The sequence below is a fragment of the Vipera berus genome (assembly GCF_964194415.1).
Source record: "Vipera berus genome assembly, chromosome: 6".
Classification (NCBI taxonomy): Eukaryota; Metazoa; Chordata; class Lepidosauria; order Squamata; family Viperidae; genus Vipera; species Vipera berus.
This window is the reverse complement of record NC_138208.1, coordinates 9772297-9788821: the sequence shown is the minus strand read 5'-3', so window position 1 is coordinate 9788821 and position 16525 is coordinate 9772297. Positions and strand designations below refer to the sequence as shown.

Here is a 16525-nt window from a genome sequence, read left to right as displayed (position 1 = left end):
CGTCCCAGCTTCTGCCCACCTAGCAGTTCGAAAGCAGGTAAAAACGCAAGTAGAAAAATAGGGACCACTCCGGTGGGAAGGTAACAGCGCTCCGTGCGCCTTTGGCGTCTAGTCATGCCAGCCACATGACCACGGAGACGTCCTCGGACAAGCGCTGGCTCTTCAGCTTTGAAACGGAGATGAGCACCGGCCCCTAGAGTCGGAAACGACTAGCACGCGTGTGCGGGGGAACCTTTACCTAAGAGAAACATGGAAGAGAAATTGTACTTGAAATGTTTCTGAGATCAACATGGGCCGTTTCCACCTCACCAAAAGTTTCCTGAACCTGGAATGCTTTCCAGTCAGGCCAGATCAACCTCAAAATACTTTGGGCAAAATTGAAAGAAGGCGTTTCAAGGTGGACACCCTTCACACTTGAACAGGGAACATCAAAACCTGTAAAGAATGCAGCATTAAAAACAGGTTCAAAATATTTTGTCCTTTCTGAACGTCTCTCCAAATCAAGGACGTGTTTAGGGTTGGTGGAGCGATGAAGAGCTGATTCACACAGAATTGTGTCTGAAGTTCTGAAGTAAAGATTTAGCTGAGGGAAGGAGAAGGAAAGGCATGTTCGGTTATGGTATCAAGCTGCAGCAGCGTTCTTCAATCTTGGTCATTTTAAGACTTGTGGACTTCAACTCCCAGAATGCTAGCTGGGCAGTTCTGGGAATTGAAGTCCACAAGTGTTAAAGTGATCAAGGTTGGACATGCCTGGACTAAAGCAGCTTTTCTGAAAAAGCTTTTCGCATATCTGACTTGTGTGCTAGAGTTGTATTGGATGCCACTTGGAGCTGAAGCATTTAAGGCAGAGGTCTCCAACCTTTTGGGTGCCAGGGACCGGTTACGTGGAGAGAGGTTTTTCCACAGACCGGAAGGGGCATGGTTTTCTGTACTGCCTGCATCCTGCAGATGGGACTTTGCTTGTTTGTGCAGCCCAGTTGCTGGCATGCCGCGGCCCGGTACCAGTCCACGGACCGGGGGTTGGGGTCCCCTGATTTAAGGCCCGCTGGAAATATCCCGGGAGCAGGTTTCGATCAAACGATTGCCCTCTTTAGTGATGTTTAGAGTCTTAATTCTGTTGTTTTTTTTCCCCCTTTCTGTTTCTCTGGGCTTACAGATCGGTGGACATCAGCCCTACTAGACTGCATAGTTTAGCTCAGCACTTTAGACACCGAAGTTCTAGTTTAGAATCGCAAGGAAAGCTTCTTGGCTCGGAAAACGAAACGGGGAGCCCTGACTTCTACACCCCAAGGACTCGTAGCAGTAATGGGTCGGACCCCATGGACGACTGCTCCTCCTGTACGAGCCACTCCAGCTCCGAGCATTACTACCCTGCTCAGATGAATGCCAACTACTCCACCCTGGCGGAGGACTCGCCCTCCAAAGCTCGCGAGCGCCAGAGACAGCGACACAAGTCAGCTGGAAACCTCGTCTGCTCCAATTCGGGAAGCATGCCCAACCTGGCTGCCGGCAACGGGACCGGCCATCACGGCGTCTACCTGCACAGCCAAAGCCAGCCTTCCTCCCAGTACAGGATCAAAGAGTACCCGCTGTACATCGAAGGGAGCTCGACACCAGTGGTGGTGCGCAGCCTCGAAAACGACCAGGAGGGACACTACAGCGTGAAAGCACAGTTTAAAACGTCCAATTCGTACACAGCGGGGGGCATGTTTAAGGAGAACTGGCACGGGGACGAAGTGGACTCCATCCGGTTGACTCCCTCCCGGTCTCAGATCATAAGGACTCCTTCGTTGGGGAGAGACGGCCACGAAAAGGGATCGGGGAGGACTGTGGTCTCGGATGAGCTCAGACTATGGTACCAGCGGTCCACGGCCACCCACAAAGACCACAGCCGGTTGTCGCACACAAGCTCCACTTCGTCGGATAGCAGCTCCCAGTACAGTAACTCCTCTCAAAGCACCTTCGTGGCGCACAGTAAGGTAACCAGGATGCCTCCCATGTGCAAAGCAACGTCAGGTAAGCGGGAGAAATTCTGGGCCCAGGTGGCATTTAAAGGAATAAATCCCAGGTCTCTCTGACAGGGCAGGGAGACATGATATCAGGGAATTTGCCCAGCCGATGTCCAAATGCCGTCAAGAGATGCTGGCAAAAACTTGTAGTTTTGTATAAATAAATATATTCAACACATATATTTATGGGAGACAAGATAGTCAGGCCCATCGCTAGCTACATCATGAGGTAAATCGTCAAGTAAATTACAGAACAGCATACAGAGCACACAGAAGAAAAAAGGTGGGAAAAAAGGGAAACTCCCCCTTCACACCCAGCAACCAATCCCAACATAGCTTGCCTCACGCAGGAGGCCGCACTGTCCAATCAAATCAACTCCAACTGTGTGTTCTGGCCCATCGTACACTTTACTCTTCCAGCTATTAAATTAAATACCTTCACTCATAAAGAGTGTCTGAGGCTAATAGGAAGATGGTGGTGGTGATAATGATAACGATGATTTTTTTTAAAAAAAAAAAACTAGTTCACCACCCAACTCTCAATGACTCTGGGCCTCTCACAGTTGCAATAAAATCAATAAGTCAGGCACAACTCAGTGAACAGGCCAAAGTAGTTTCTTTATTGTTGATCACTTCTTTTACAATAATCTCACCCGACTGGCTGCATTCTCTTGGGAATAGGTGTCAAAGCAAGAAGAGGGCTTCCCTGGTCTGGCTTGTGTCGTTCCTCCCACAGAGCGACTCCATACCGGCATGCCTCTTTACTCCTTTCTCTCCTTTAGCCAGCGATTCCACCACACAATATTAACCTGAAAGTTTAGAATCAGAATAGAGCTGGAAGGGACTTTGGAGATCTTCTAGTCCAGCCTCCTGCTCAAGCAGAAGAGCCTATAACATTTCAGACAAGCGTCTGCAGTCTCTTCTTAAAATCCTCCAGTGAACCCACAACTTCTGGAGGCAGGCCGTTCCACTGGTTAATTGTTCTCACTGTTAGGATGTTTCTCCTTAATTCCGGGTTGCCTCTCTCCTCGATTAGTTTCCATCCATTGTTTCTTGCCCTGCCTTCTGGTGCTTTGGAGAATTAAGTTGACCCCCTTCTTCTTTGTGTTAGTCATGGCGTTGTTTAATCAAAGGAACTTGTAGTGCTGACTCTGCAGGATCAAATTGGATGTTGTGAGGACAGGCAATCCCTGTAACAAGCAACTTGAAGATCACCTAGAAACAAAGCAATGTCCAGCACGATGATCTTACAAAGGCCCATTGATACATGTCCATCACTGCTTGTTGCCTCCAAACGCTGGACCAGTTGAGGCTCCTGGGTGATCTTCAAGGACCAACCCTGGATAATGATGAGCTACCTTTCTGCCTTTGGTGTAAAGCAGAATGAGTCGGCATGAAGCAAGCAGTGAGTACCTACAAAGAGGTTACTCCTTGGATCAAATGTCAGGGCGTTGCAGAGGCCATGTGGCTTGGAATTCTGATTTTAATCCTGATCTCAAATAAACTATTGTGTCTCAGCCTCAGCTTTTACGCAAAACATTGTACAGCACATAGATTATACCCCACTCAGAGGGTTCTTTAAATAAGAAACTAAATGCTCAAAGCGGTGATTTAAAGCTGGAAGTAGATTAATATTGGTGCCACTGCTGTAATTAGAGTTTCTCAAATGTGTAAGAACTTGACACTGTTCAAAAATCTCCCACAAAGAGCAATCTGCAAATATAAGCAGCATCTTAGCTAATAATTACGTTCGGTTAATACTAATATATCCAGTCTTTTTATTTACACAGCCAAGTTGAGCTATCCAACTGGGAAGGGAGGAATGAGAAGGAATGTAAAAGTCTAAAATGCTCACATTAAATGTGGGAATTAGTCCGCAAGCATGTAGCATGTCTGCAGTCCCAGGCTGCATTAACAGAGGGATAGAATCAAGATCACGTGACGTGTTAGTACCGCTTAACAGAGCCTTAGTAAGACCACACTTGGAATACAGGGGGTCCTCAACTTACGACAACTGAGCCGAAAATTTCTGTTGCTAAATGAGACAGTTGTTAAGTGAATTTTATCCCACATTATGATCTTTCTGATCAAAGTTAAGTGAATCGCTGCCGTTGTTAAGTTAGTAACGCGGTTTTTAAGTGAATCTGCCTTTCCCGTTGACTTTGCTTGTCAGAAGGTCGCAAAAAGGGGATCACGTGACCCCGGGACATAGCAATGGTCACAAATACGAGCCAATTGAGGAGGATCTGAATTCTGATCACATGAACCACGGGGATGCTGCAAAAGTGATAATTGTGGGAAATGATCCTGTCACTTTTTTTTTAGCGCCATTGTAACTTTGAACGGTCACTAAATGAAGTGTTGTAAGTTGAGGACTGCTTGTATTGCATCCAGTTTTGGTTGCCACAATATCAAAAAAGATGTTGAGAGTTTAGAAAGAGTACAGAGAAGAGCAACAGAGATGATTAGGGGGCTGGAGGCTAAAACATATAAGGAACCGTTGCAGGAATTGGGTACGTCTAGTTTAATGAACTAAAAGGGACGCGGTGGCTCAGTGGGTTAGGACGCTGAGCTTGTCGATCAGAAGGTCGGCAGTTTGGCGGGTCGAATCCCGAGTGCCGCGTAGCAGAGTGAGCGCCTGTTACTCGTCCCAGCTTCTGCCAACCTAGCAGTTCGAAAGCACGTAAAAATGCAAGTAGAAAAATAGGGACCACTACGGTGGGAAGGTAACAGCGTTCCGTGTGCCCCTTTGGCGTCTAGTCATGCCGGCCACATGACCACGGAGACGTCCTCGGACAAGCGCTGGCTCTTCGGCTTTGAAACGGAGATGAGCACCGGCCCCTAGAGTCGGAAACGACTAGCACGCATGTGCGGGGGAACCTTTACCTTTACCTAGTTTAATGAAGAGAAGGAATAGGGAGAACACAATAGTAGTATTCCAGTATTTTTATTTTTATTTTTTGGTGGGGCGGGGGGATGACAACCTATTCCCCAAGCACAAAACCCATGTGTTAAACCTGCGCTCTTCTCCTCTGGCAGGATTTCCCTTTTCTCCATTTGGTGCATACAAAGCCTCTAAAACCACAACAGCCCATACATTAGCCTCAGTTGCACACATACTGTACTAGCCTTGCCTTAACTGAATTTTGGCTTGCACGAACTACGGCCCGGTATTGATTTACGATTTGCACAAACTCAAAAATGTCATGTTAATCGAAGACACGCTCGGCAGGAGCCTACCTGTGCTCAAACCTAGATAATTATTAACTGTGACAAATTAAATTTGAAGCTTCTAAATCACCAAGGACTTGCAGAAATAAAATATGAGCGTTTCCCTTTGGTGCCTTTTATTAGCTTTTAGAGAGCTACAACCCATTCGTGCGATCGATCGGTCTGGAGGAACTCTAGGTGCTTTACGTAGAGTTTATGTTTGTTTGCCCGGAAGGCAAACAAGCTTTTTGCTTGTCAAAAGCCGAGCCTCCTAAAAGTCCATTCTTGCTGATAAGATTATGCTCTGCTAATTCCAGAATGTGATACGCGGCTGGTGCCTCTTGGCATTCATTAAATGTTAAGTTATACCAATCGTAAACCAATTGGATTACAACAGCAGACAGCCTGGCTCTGCTGAAGACTCTTAATATTATCTCAGCTGTCTGAAGTTAAGGCCGTGAAAGACACTCTTGCTACTAAAAATAAGCCACTTTGGTGAGAAATTTGGCCTTTTTATTCAAATTGAGCAGACACAGAGAGACCCAGAATGGTCAAGACGACTGCAGCATGCAGGAAGACTTTGATCGTACTCGCAGCTGCCATTTTGACTTTTTTGACCCTCCCTGAGTGCACGGACAGGTGTCCGGGCAGGAAAGTTCCACGTCTCTCCCCCCCACACACACACACACACTTGTTCTCTGTCCTCCGCTCATCCGTCTTTTTGGTTATCATATTGATGTATTATTGTTGTTTTCCTTTGTCACTGTCTATTGTTCTGTTATTTTACTCCTGTTTACACAGCTTTTCATTTTTCGTCCTTTTTGTCGTTAAACGCCTAAAGTGGGCCCAGAGCGAGATAGGCGGCAAACAAATTGCAACAGATAAATACATACAGGCAATCCTCGACTTACGACCACCATCGAGCCCAAAATTTCTGTCGCTAAATGAGAGTGTTAAGTGAGTTTGACCTCGTTTTATGACCAGGGGTGCTACAGTTGTGAATCACTGTGGTTGTTAACTTAGGCACCCGGTTGTTAATCCGGCTTCCCCCGTCGACTTTGATTATCAGAAGGGTCGCAAAAGGGGATCACGTCTCTCTCTCTCTCTCTCTCACACACACACACACACACACACACACACACACTGGGATGCGTGGCAAGGGTCGTGTGAAAAACTGTCATAAGTCACTTTTTCCAGTGCCGTTGTAAGCAGTCACTAAACAAACTGTTGTAAGTAGAGGACTGCCTCTAAAAATAAAAAAGGAGAGAGGCTGGAACTGCAGTGGCTGTTATTTAGTTGAAAGGAGGAAAACCCGCCATCGGTCACTTCATATTTGAGTTAGGGTCAAGAGATCCCGTTTCACAGACAGAAGAGCCTCAATGTGATATCTCCATTGTTTTTCCAGCTGCCTTACCTCACCATCCGAGGACTTCAACCACCACATCTAGTGATTGTGGGTCTTTGACCCCCAGCTGTCCACACCACATCTTAGCTTGGCAAACTGGGTGAGTTTTGGGACCCGTGGGAAGGGGCAAGGAGGAGAGGGCACAGGGCTGGGCGTGGATTCCTCTTGCCAGCCCACGTTTTGTCGATACCACCTAGGTCAGTGGTTCTCAACCTTTTCTTCACCACGCCCCCTCCCCCTTTAAATAGAGCCACGGTGGCGCAGTGGTTAGAATGCGGTACTGCAGGCTAACTCTGCCCACTGCCAGCAGTTCGATCCTCACCGGCTCACGGTCGACTCAGCATTCTCTCCTTCCAAGCTCAGTAAAATGAGGACTCAGATTGTTGGGGGCAATATGCTGACTCTGTAAACCGCTTAGAGAGGGCTGTAAAGCACCGTGAAGCGGTATATAAGTCTGTTATTGCTGTTGTGGCCATGGACCATGGCCACAGACACCCCCCAACCCAAGAAATTCACATTTCTTCCAGCCTTCACAGACTTCCTGTGACATTGCGGGGCCCCCCACAGGGGTCCGTGGACCACAGGTTGAGAACCATTGTTCTAGGCTACCCAGATGTTTACACTGAGTTTGATCCCTACTGGCAACCAAGCTGATTCGATGATCTTTTATTAACATCTGTACACGTGTATTAAGTCTCCTCCTGCCTTCCGGTAGAATTAGTCAAAATGAGAAAAAGAAAAAAAATAAGGCAAAGATGGGATGATCAAGAAAAGAGAGAGCCTGCATGAGGAAGGTACTAGCTGCGCACTGTCTGAATTAATAGCTAGAGTCTCTATATACGTGCAAAGAAGAAAATGGGGGGGAAGGGGAGGAATCCCATCAAAGTAATGATCCAGTTCACATTTCCACAACTGTCAGTCTGTGAAAAGCCATGGTGTGGCTGCGTTAGGCAGGGTCTTAGACTCACAGTGATGTTTTGAAGCAAAATGGTAAAATTTTGCATGCTCGCAACACATAATGCTGCTTGGGACCTAAATTTCACACGTCCCATAAAGAGGGCGATCTCCCGAGTTTTTAACCTATTAACCCCATTTTATTGCCCTTGGGAAGGAGTTTTCCAAAGGGTGATCCAGTTTTCCTAGTTTTCTGAATATTGTGATCCAGCTCATGTCCAAAGTTTCAGGAGAAGGGATCTGCACGTGAACTTTTCCCACGGTTGATCTGGGCTGAAATGTACAGCTGATTGCTAGAAAAAAAAATAAATCAAATAATAATACATGATTTTGCACCCAGGGGAGGGCGGGGGGAACAGGAATCTCTCACCTATTAAAGAGAAGAGCTTTTTTATTAGTCTAGGACAGTGTTTCTCAACCTGGGTCACTTTAAGAAGCCTGGACTTCAACTCCCAGCATGCTGGCTGGGGAATCCTGGGAGTTGAAGTCCACGCCTCTTAAAGTGACCCAGGTTGAGAAACACTGTCCTAGGAACTGCATTGTCTCATCTGGCAAAGAAATAATTCTTTTTTTCACTTCTTACACCCATCATCGATTCTTCCCGTGCAACTCCCAGCATCCCAAACTCCGTCACTAATGCCCTTTTGTCTTTGAGATGACTCTCCAACTTGTTTTCCGATAGGGTGAATGAGTTCTTCACAAAATCTTGTGTCCCTGCTTTTCTTTTAACATGGCTGATGTGCTCTTTCTTCTCTCCTTCCTTCCTTCCTTCCTTCCTTCCTTCCTTCCTCTCTCTCTCCCTCTCTCTCTCTCTCTCTCTCTCTCTCTCTCTCTCTCTCTCTCTCTCTCTCTCTCTCTCTTTCTTTTTCTCTCTCTCTCTTCCTGCTTCGTTTCCGCTTTGCTCAGAGATCCCAGGGGCAGCTCACCCACTATGGATGAGTCTCCATCTCCAACTCAACCAAGTACTGATGATTAGAGGTATAGTGGGGGGGGGATTTTTTTCCCTCCTACTCTAAAACCACATTTCATCTCTGCTGTGTCGTCTTGCCTTGTTCCTTGTGTCTCGGACTTTGCACAACCTTTGTCGGGTGGAAGGGGACCTCAAAATAATATAGGAAATCGGATGAAAGCAGAGTTTCTCAGCTTTGCCCAGTTGAAGATGGGTGGACTTCAAGTCCCAGAATTCACAAGCGGCTGGGGGAATTCTGGGGAAGTGAAGTTCATCCATGCTGGCTGAAGAATTATGAGAACTGAAATCCATCCATGCCGGCTGGAGAATTCTGGGAGATGGAGTCCACCCATGCCAGCTGGAGAATTCTGGGAGATGAAGTCCACACCTCATCAAATGGCCACGGTTGAGAAGCCCTGGATTAGAGATTGCAACGCAAGAAAGCGGAAACTCAAGAAACGAGCAGGGGCTTGGTCAACTTTAAAGTCCAGAATCTGCAATATTGAACTACATAATAAGTAAGAAGGCAAAGGTTGTGTAAATCTTGGCTCCTGCATAGAGAAATCACAATTTTCTTCTCTTATCCTGAGTAAACAGCATGAAGTATGCAGAATTGGGATCCTGCTGGTGCCATAACCAAGATTCCCTAAGAAACTTAGTGGACAAAATGTTATGCGTAGTAGTGTAGCAAGAGAAATAAACAGGGAGTCCAAATTTGCTCTAACACAGTGCCACAAGTGAGCTGGCAGTGTAACTGTTGATGGAAGTGACCCAAACCAACTCTGAAACAGCCCTATATGCATGTTTCATCCTTGAAGTGCATGAATTTGGCCTTGCATGCCTCTCTCTGTACTTGCTTTCCTTGTGTGTGTCTGTGTCTGTGCGTGTGTCCTTCAGCTCTTGGCTCTTACACCCATCTCTGGTGCTCTCTCAGCTTGGCGGTTTTCTTGCCGACCTTCACATTATCACGCTAGCGCTGAGGACGTTACCTAGTTTGGTAACGAAACGTCTGCAAGAAGACCACCACGCTCTGAGGGCGCCAAGGATCCCCCAGTCCAATCCTGAGCTACAAATGTTTTCTTCTCTTGACACAGTTATCTCTCCCAAGTGCTGAACATGTCCGCATTTATATAAAACCACATGGGGTTCAGGAAAAAGAGGAGTAATGAATGCGACATTTTTCTGAAGTGGTTTCCTAGATGAACGGCTGCAAGTAAAAAAAAAAAAAAGGTCTCTTCCCACCATGGGGGTACCAGTGTCCAGATCTGAAGACGATCTGGCTGCAACATCTGTCACCCCATTGATCTCCAAGGTTGGGTACCAGTGTTCCATGTAGCTTGTCTTGGCTTTTTCCTGACACCCGGTGTCTCTTTCTTAGCTTGTTCTTAAGACTGTAATTAAGAACATAAACCCTTCTAATAAAGTAGGAAGTCAAAAATCTTGATATCTGAAAATAGCTCTAAACCCGAGGCATTTCTTAAGATAGTAAAAATAAATAAATAAATAAAATGGCCAGTGAGGGCGGTCTGGAGCTTTGATTGGAAAGGTCCACAATTTAGTGAGAGTCCGCGTGGGATGAGAAGACCATCGTGGGACCTAGAAGTGGGACTAGAGACAAGGACATCTGCCTTCTCCAGGAGGGATGTGGACCATCCTGAGAAAGTGAAGGCTCCAGGGTGATTGTAGCTACTCTCGATAACAGGCTATGAGTAATCTGAATTATTGGTGGATTGATAGCTTGAACCATCCTCTACAGCAGGGGTGGGGAACGATGGCCCCTTTATGACCTGTGGACTTCAACTCCCAGCATGGCTGGCTCAGGAATTCTGGGAGTTGAAGTCCACCATTCATAAAGGGAGGGGGCGTCGTTTCCCACCTCTGCTCTACAGGCTGCAAAACGAGAGGTTTCACTGAAAAAGCCCCAAGTTTAGGGGTGTGTACTTGAGACAAGCTGAGAGAATGCATGGTTTACCACCTCAACAGCCTGGCAATTAGGGTCGTCATTCTGTGACTGACTCAATTTCACAGCCCTTTTTTTTGGGCAGCTGTTGCAAAGCAGATACTCCCGTTGTCCTCCATAGGCCAGGTTGTTGGGTTTTTTTGCTGAAAAACTGGACGTCCCGGTTATGGTCTGTAGCTTGAATTTGGATGCAAAGTGAGGCAATTGTTCCTTCTTATGATCACTAGTTGTGAGCCAGTCTGGAACTCTTGAGGGACTTCCTGTCCATAGCCTACCAACCGTAGGCTATAAAACTGTGTCTATGGCGAAGGTTAATTTGCTCTTTGTTCCTAGTTTATAGCTAGAGTATTGTAATCAGCTGACCGCAGGACATTGCAAACGGCCATAAAAGCTAGCCAATTTCTAAACACCCCAAATGTGGTCACGGGAGGTGGGGAGCGGCTATCCCAGGGGTAGGCAACCTGGGCTCTTTTATGACTCGTGGACTTCAACTCCCAGAATTCCTGAGCCAGCCACGCTGAGGGGAAAGGGAGAGGTTTCCAAGCTGAGCCGTGCTGGCTCAGGAATTCTGGAAGTTGAAGTGCACAAGTCATAAAAGAGCCAAGGTTGCCTACCCCTGGGCTATCCGAACTTCAGAACTGGGTCATAAGTAGCTTTGGGGGAATCCCATTGTAGCTTTGGTCACTAAGTGATGAGTTGTAAATAGAGGACTAATGCAAACTTCCATCTCTCTGTAGGAGCTACAGCGATAGCTGCTACCTGGATTCTGCCCTTTATCCAGAACTTTCCGATGTCCAGTGGTACGGACAGGAGAAAGCCAAGCCTGGGACTCTGGTGTGACTTCTTTGACCTCAGCTGTTCGGATGCATCCATGCCATTTTGGAAAAGAAAAAAAGAAAATCACCTCACTGCCTCTCATTTGCCTTATCCAGCTGCTCGGGCGACCGACACCAGCTTCAAACGAAAAAGCACTTTTCGCATCAGGCAAGTGAAGACGATTTATCACCGAAGGAGCAACTGTGTCCGTAGTGTTAAAAAAAAGAAAGACATCCTTCGGTCCCGGTTCTGCACACTCGTTCCTCCTCGTGGATGTTTTAAGGCTAGATTTAACGGTGGTCAAGCCAAACCCTTCCTGGATTATTATCGTTCTTCAGAGTGGGAAAAAAAAATTATTCCAATTCGAAAGGCGAAATTGTTCTGCTTTGAAAGGTGTAAAACTCACAAGCGGCAGATAAGGATGGCAAATACCCGTTTCGTTCAAAGGCAGAAGAGCTGTCAAGACAGACCAGCCAGAATATCATCAAAAGCAATCTGTGGTGCTGCCAAAGAGTTGGTGACTCGCCCTAAGGACGCTTTTCTCTAAAAACGGGGGTGTTTTTAAAGAAGCAGCAATAGCGGTTTTTTTGTGATGCTCTTGAGATCCTACAAACCTCGGAACAATTTCAGATCGGGGAATATAACCCGGGATCTGTTGGGGAAAGAAACCAGTTGGGAGAAGCCAGGGAGGCAGGCAAGGTTACAGGAGGAAGGGAAAATTTAGTCCTTTTTGCAACATTCCTGGGCAAAAATTGCAAGACGTTGCTTGAAGAACCGTCAGCAGATGAAGCAAAAATGCCTAAAAATGCTCAGTAAGTTACACAAAAAAAAAACCTCGACAAAGGAAAATCTCGAATTAAGGGTTAAATTAAGGGAAAGTAAACACAGATGTGCTGAACATGATCTCAAAGAATGTCATTTATTACTAATTGTAGGAAAGGGTTTGTGATTCACTCGGGAGGTGGTGTTTTTTTTAAAAAAAAAAGTGTGGCTGAACTAATTTACCTTCTCCCCCCCCCCTTCCTAAAATGAACCATTCCACCACTGTTTCCCCCACATTTAGTCCACAACCCGATTGCCAAGTCACAAAGAGGGAACAAGTTTACACAAACACTCGAGCAATGGTTTTTACAAATCTAGAAAGCCATCCAACTTCCAAAAGGCCTCAGTATTTTTTATAAGAAATTTTAAGACGCAATCTCGGTGGTCCCGGTTGCCCGTTCTGGGCTGACCCTCTTCGCGAGCCCATGGACTTTTCAACAAGCCGTTGTCCCTAGTTGTCTTGAGCGTAACAAGAGCCCAAATCCATCTGGGATTTTTCTTTTTTGGGGGGGAAGGCTTCATTAGCCACCCCCGATCTAGTCAGATCCTAGAGCAAGCAAGGCCATGTCTTCGCCATGGTGCTACTTTGTTTTTTATGCCACTGGATAAGCAGGGTTTCTAACCTTTTTTGTGTGTGTTTGTGCGTTAAGTTTGGCAATAGCAAAAAAAAAAAAAAAACAACCCTCAAGAGTCCAAAGAGAGAAACAAAACAAAAACAAAACCCACCAACTGCTTCCATTCACAAATGCCTATTTCGGAGAAATAATCGGGTGGCAGAAAAATTAAAAGAACTTAAAAGTGGCCCGCTTTTGAAGAAAATGGAGAACAGAAGGAAGACGCAACCAGCTTGAAGCGCAACCAGGTTGAAACGCAGAGGGCGAACAGGGGATTAAAGTGGAGGCACACTGTTGAACAAAGTACAGGTAATCTGCGACTTAAAAACAGTTCACTGAATGACTGAAGTTACAACGGCACTGGGAAAAGTGACTTACGACCGTTTTTCACACCCACGACCGTTGCAGCATCCCTCTGGTTACGTGATCAAAATTCAGATGCTTGGCAACTGACTGGTTGCAGCCTCCTGGGCTGATGTGATCCCCTTTTGTGTCTGACTAGCGAACAAAAGTCAATGGGGAAGCCGGATTCACTTAACAACCATGTTACTCACTTAACAATGGTAATTGTTAGCGCTTAACAAATAGGGCAAAGAAGGCTGCGAAACAGGGCAAAATTTCACTTAACGAATGTCTTGTTAGCCACAGCGATTTTGGGCTCAGTAGTGGTCGTAAGTCGAGGACTACCTGTATATCACAAGTATTCCTGGACTTACGACCACAGTCGGGGATCAGAATTTCGGCGGCTAAGCACCTGATTTTTGCAACCTTGGCTGCAGTTGGCAAGTGAGCCTTGGGGTCGTTAAACGAATCTGGCTCCCTCCATTAATTCTGCTGGTTGGAAACCACCGGGGAAGGTTATAAGTGACCTGCAAACGTTGAAAACAACACATTGGTTGCCAAGCGCTCAAATCGTTGGATCAGGCAATAGCGAGAACGTTGCGACGGTCGTAAGAGCAAGGACTGGTTGTAAGTCCCTTTCTCAATGCTGTTGCGACTTCGTTCCGTCTCTAAAGGAATGGTTGTTAAGTCGAGGATTCACTGTATTAAGTGAAACATCTTTACCCGAATACAGCGGCGATACAGGCAGTCCTCTAGCCCAAAATTGATGCTAAATTAATCTGTTAAGTGAGTTTAGCCCAATTTTACAACTTTTCTCATTTAAGTGGATCACTGCAGTTCTTAAATTAGCAACACCGTTGTAAAGTAAATCTGGCTTCTCCATTGACTTGGCTTGCCGGAAGGTCGCAAAAGGGGATCCGGGATGCTGCGACCGTCATAAATAGGAGTCAGTTGTCCAGCACCGGGATGTAAATCACGTGAACGTGAGGAGGCTACAACGGTCATTAGTGTGCAAAAACGGGCATAAGTCACTTTTTTTCCCAATGCTGTTGTAACTTCGGTCAATAAATGGAACTGTTGTAAGTCAAAGACCACGGACAAACAACGGAGAGCTCAAAAAACAGGTCAAGATGGCAGCTACCCACCCATCCCAGACAGCAGGCGGTCGGGGAATTTCAGCACTTCCATTTCAGGCTGATTTGCAGCCAGCTGGGCTATCAAAATATTCTCCCTTAAAACCGGTCAATAATTTACAATCGCTTATCAAGAGAAGAAAATAACTTTTGGGTGATGTTTAACTGCCTTGCCATGTCATTGAGATAGTTCTTTAAGGTTAAAGTAACTATCATCTCCCACATGCTCATGTCTTTTATGGTTTATTGTGGTGTTTTCCAACCTCGGCAACTGGGCTGGGGAATTCTGGGAGTTGAAATCCACACGGCTTAAGGTTGCCAAGCTTGGAAAATGCTGGTTTTATAGCATCCATTACTGTCCTCTTGATAGGGGACAAAATGAACCAGGGTATTGGAGAGCAGGAATTAACAGAATTCTCAGCTTCCTCATCATTCTGTAATTTCCAGTTTTTTGAGGGAAGGAGTTATTTACTATTTTAAAACATGCAACATACTTTGAAACACTTCATGATTTTTTTTTAAAAAAGGCTTGACTTTTCAGTTCAATCAGCAGCTAGAAAGCTTGATTTATTATTATTATTATAATTTTTATGCCAAATGATGAGCCAGAATGCTGGCAGATGACCAGGGTCAGATGAGAAAGGAATAAACCAGTTTCAGGGAGTTTTAAGTCAACTACAAAAATTGCCAATCGAGTAAGCAAACTCACCCCAGTTAGCAAGTTAATAGCATCAAATGTACCTCATCATCACTTCAACCACATTGGGTCACAACCAAAAATTCATCTCTGGACCATGAGATGAGATTTGGTGCGGGACTGAACAGAAAGACTAAACAAAACCCTAACCCTGGCCTGCAAAATTAATTAAAACAAAAACACCCACATTCTTTAGCCAGTTTGCAAATAGTCCTGGGGCGTTGTTGTTTGCTGTGGGGAGAAAATTCGGGGTGATTTCCAATGCATTTTTATTTCTTTCAATCAAGGCACTTGTGAGCCAGTCTGGTAGTAAAGACAGAAATTAAGTAAAACAGGTTTTACTGTTTAACTCGATTCAATTATACGAGAAAAAAAAATGTACATAAGAATGTTAATCGGGAGATTAACAGGATCGGAGTATAACATTAAGGGGTATCCACAGCTACTGTATACAGGCACTTGATGACCCCAATATTACCCCCACCCCACCCTTGAATTCTGCTTTTATATAGAGGAGGAAGAAGAAAGAAGGTCCTAGGTCTGAAAATGCTTTTAGTCTGTACGTAAAACCTTCCCTCTCCTTTCCCGCTTTGTATATGCATTCGCACCATATCAAATGGTGGGCAGGGTTTATTTTTTAAACAATATTATATGCAGCTGGGTGTTGAAAATGTTGGGAAGAGGGGGGGGGGAAAGGATGTTGGTTTTGTTTTTCAATCCAATATTACTTTTGGATACAGCAGACTCATTCAGGTGCTATCATGATGACCAGTTATACTGCTTAATTAATTAGATATTAAGAAGGGTGCGTGTATGTATGTGTATGTGTATATATACACACACATACATATATATATGATCGATTCTAGTTCCGCGTTTTTTTTAAAAAAAAAACTTCTGAAATTGACTGTAAAGCATGTAAAATGATTTTGACTCCTGTACAGCAGTGATCAAGAAGACGAGATACTCTGTAGAGTTGCAAGATTTTTTTTTTTTTAAAAAAAATCAGCTTTTAATTTATTCTTTTTGTATTAAGAATTTGTATAGTTATCTTTACATTTTGCAAAAACGGTGTGGTCAACACTTCCTTATTAAAGCATTTTCAAGATGAAAAGACTGACCGTGTGTGCAGCTTTTTTTTGAACCCCTGCTTTCTTCAACCCGTCTCGTCGTCTTATTTGTTTGCCATAAACTGCCATTCCACACTGCAAAGGGATAAAGTTGTTCCAACCTCCCGTGCTATACAAAAATGCTATACAAAAATCAATGTTATTCGTGAGTTGGAGTACCCATCAATTCGATCGTTGAATTGAAAGAGCTGCTGTCCACCTCTGCAGCCTTTTTGACAATTTCCTTCTTCTATCTCTCCGATTTTCCCATCAGATTTTTTTTAGCATTTTTTTCAAGCATTGCACAACCCTAAGAGTCAATTAGAAGTGCCTATTTGGAGCTCAGGGTTGAAATGAGGGGTCCTCGGTGGTCTCTGAGCTTCGTTGTTTTCTTGCAGACGTTGCACGACCCAACTAGGTAACATCATCAGTACTAGTTTGTGGGTAATGAAACATCTGCAAGAAAACAACCAAACTTAGAGAGCACCAAGGGCTCTCGTAACTG

At 45.1% G+C, this 16525-nt stretch overlaps 1 protein-coding gene across 1 annotated transcript in view; it reads left to right on the top strand.

Annotated features, from left to right (window-relative positions):
- Window positions 1-12206, top strand: part of FRMD4A (FERM domain containing 4A) — a gene marked incomplete at its 5' end in the record, with an annotated part of 236139 nt that extends 223933 nt beyond the window's left edge. Inside the window, 3 exons of the mRNA XM_081331240.1 lie at window positions 1157-2016; window positions 6625-6724; window positions 11225-12206. Coding sequence (XP_081187366.1) covers window positions 1157-2016; window positions 6625-6724; window positions 11225-11327 — 1063 coding nt within the window. The 3' untranslated portion in view covers window positions 11328-12206. The remainder of the gene's footprint in view (window positions 1-1156; window positions 2017-6624; window positions 6725-11224) is intronic.
- Window positions 12207-16525: the final 4319 nt, after the last annotated feature.